The 2,519-nt window shown below is 38.2% G+C and overlaps 1 protein-coding gene across 1 annotated transcript; it reads right to left on the bottom strand.

The window, feature by feature from the left end:
- Positions 1 to 1,651: 1,651 nt before the first annotated feature.
- On the bottom strand, positions 1,652 to 2,182 carry LOC141690857 (uncharacterized). Its single transcript, XM_074495614.1, has one exon. The coding sequence runs from the start codon at positions 2,180 to 2,182 to the stop codon at positions 1,652 to 1,654; it is 531 nt and encodes a 176-aa protein (XP_074351715.1).
- Between the last annotated feature and the right edge of the window lie 337 nt (positions 2,183 to 2,519).

Below are 2,519 nucleotides of genomic sequence, written 5' to 3'. Positions count from 1 at the left end.
TTTTAGCCAAAATTCACACTTAGAAAACTACTTCGCGTATAACTTCTCTTTCCTTAAAATTCCCAAAGAAATCCTTAAATGCTCCATATGTTCTTCCTCCGACTTGGAGTATATCAAAATGTCGATAATAAACACAATTATGAATTTGTCCAAATATTGCTTGAACACTCTATTCATGAGATCCATAAATACAGCTGGTGCATTCGTCAAACCGTTTGCCATTACCAAGAATTCATAATGCCCATATCTTGTTTTAAACGCCGTCGTGGGTATATCTTCCACTTTAATCTTTAGTTGATGATACCCAGACCTTAAGTCAATCTTCGAGAAACAAGTAGCTCCTTTCAACTGATCAAATAAATCATCGATTCACGGTAGAGGGTACTTATTCTTGATAGTCAACTTATTCAATTCGTGATAATCGATACACAATCTCATGCTTCCATCTTTCTTCTTTACGAATAGCACCGGTGCACCCCCACGAGGATACATTCGGGCGAATTACTCCTTTTCTTAATAATTCTTGCAGTTGTGTCACTAATTCCTTCATCTCGATAGGCGCCATTCGATAGGGAGCTTTTGAAACTGGTTCCATTCCAGGAGCCAAATCAATTGTGAATTCGATCTCTCGATCTGGAGGTAGTCCAGGTAATCATCTGAAAACACGTCGGGAAAAACTTTAACTACTGGAATATTCTCAATCTTTAAGATTCCGCCTCTATATCATTTACATGATCCAAATACGCTTCGCATCGCTGTCGGAACAATCTCTTCATTTGGATAGTTGTTAAAAACTTCCTTTCTTGCTTCTTCCCTCTAAATATCACTTCAACTTCATCCTCTCTTAATTTTACTTTCTTGCTTTTACATTTAATTTGCGCATCATGGTTTGACAACCAATCCATCCCTAGTATAACGTCGAATTCTCCTAACTTAAAAGGGATTAAGTCAGCAGAAAAATGCCGACCTTCTATAACCATATCACAATTGGGACAAATTCTATTGATAGTAACTCTTTCTTAATTTGCTACTTCTATAATCAAATTAGGTTCAAGAGGGTACGCAACACACTTTAATCTATCAATAACACTTTCAACAATAAATGACCTAGTAGCTCCAAAATCCATTAGCACTTTAACTTCTACTGAATTTATAACAAGCGTACCTGCTACCACATCCACATCCTGTACAATATCTTTCATTGTCATGTTAAATGTTCTTGCCCTTGGTCGGGATGCTGGTGCTTCTGGAGGTGATGGTCCAGTAATCCTAAGCACATTCGCCTTTTGAACAAGCACCTTACAGTTCCTTGCCATATGGCCTACCTTTCCACACTTGAAACATATCATCTTTGGTTTTCCTCTACTGCTTGGGCATTCCGTTGAGTAGTGTCCTTTCTGATTGCACTTAAAACAGGTCACGTTCAGCTTGTTGCACCTCCTCGGGTGTCACTTTATACAAACCTTGCATTCCTGAACCTCAGGTCTATTATCCTTTACTGTTTGTCCCGTCTTCTAGAAACAATTCTTTTTATTTTCGTTTCCGGGCTTAAACTTCTGGTTCTGATCATGTTCAGATTCCTCAAACTTCCTCTTCTTTCCTTCATTTCCCTCTTAGTTGCTTCTCTTTCTCCTTCTAGAATCATGGCTTTCTATACCAATGCAACATAGTTCCTTATTTCAAGAAGAGCCACCTGACCTTGAATCCCTGGTTTCAATCCTTGCTGGAAACTTTTGGCCTTCTTTGCTTCGGTATTCACATACTTGGACGCAAACCTTGCTAACTCCGAAAACTTCACTTCATATCCTGCCACGGTCATGTCTTTTTGTCTAAGATTCGGAAATCTCATTTCCAACTGGTCTTGCATATAACTTAGCAAATACTTCTCTAAAAACATCTCTGTAAACTTCTCCCAGGTTATAGCTTTTCCTTCAAGCAACACCTTAGAGGATTCCCACCAATAACTAGCCCCATCCTTAAGATAATAACTCGCGTACTGCACCTTCTTGTCATCCTTAACTTTCGCTAATTCAAAAGCGTTTTCCATCTCTCTCAACCAAGACTGAGCCTTAATAGGATATGGCAATCCTACAAACTCTGGGGGATGTACGGATTGAAATTGCTTTAAATTACCGACTTTAGGGGCTGAGGGTTGTTGCAAAAGTTGAAAGAGTCGGTTCATCATAGGAGTATCTTGGTTTTGTTCTTGATCTTGGGTTTGGGGTTCTTCTTCTTGGTGATTTGGTGATGTGGCCATTTCTTACAAACCTGATTGAGCAATTATTTAGCAATACAATATCATGGCATACATATCAATATAAATTCTTTTAGATATAGCTTTTCGGGTTTTAAGCATTACCCAATTGCACATGAAATCCTATTACCACATAATTCTCTCATCAGTTAAGGTTCTCACATGATACAAAGTATGTTTTCACAGGATGTTAAGTACGGTTGCTTGGAAACATGATATGTAGAATGGTTTATGAAACTCAAAGGTTCACAATATAAAATAAGAT

This window comes from Apium graveolens, chromosome 10 (assembly GCF_009905375.1).
Source record: "Apium graveolens cultivar Ventura chromosome 10, ASM990537v1, whole genome shotgun sequence".
NCBI classification, from domain to species: Eukaryota; Viridiplantae; Streptophyta; class Magnoliopsida; order Apiales; family Apiaceae; genus Apium; species Apium graveolens.
The sequence above is the reverse complement of the archived record's forward strand: the minus strand, read 5'-3'. Positions and strand labels throughout refer to the sequence as shown.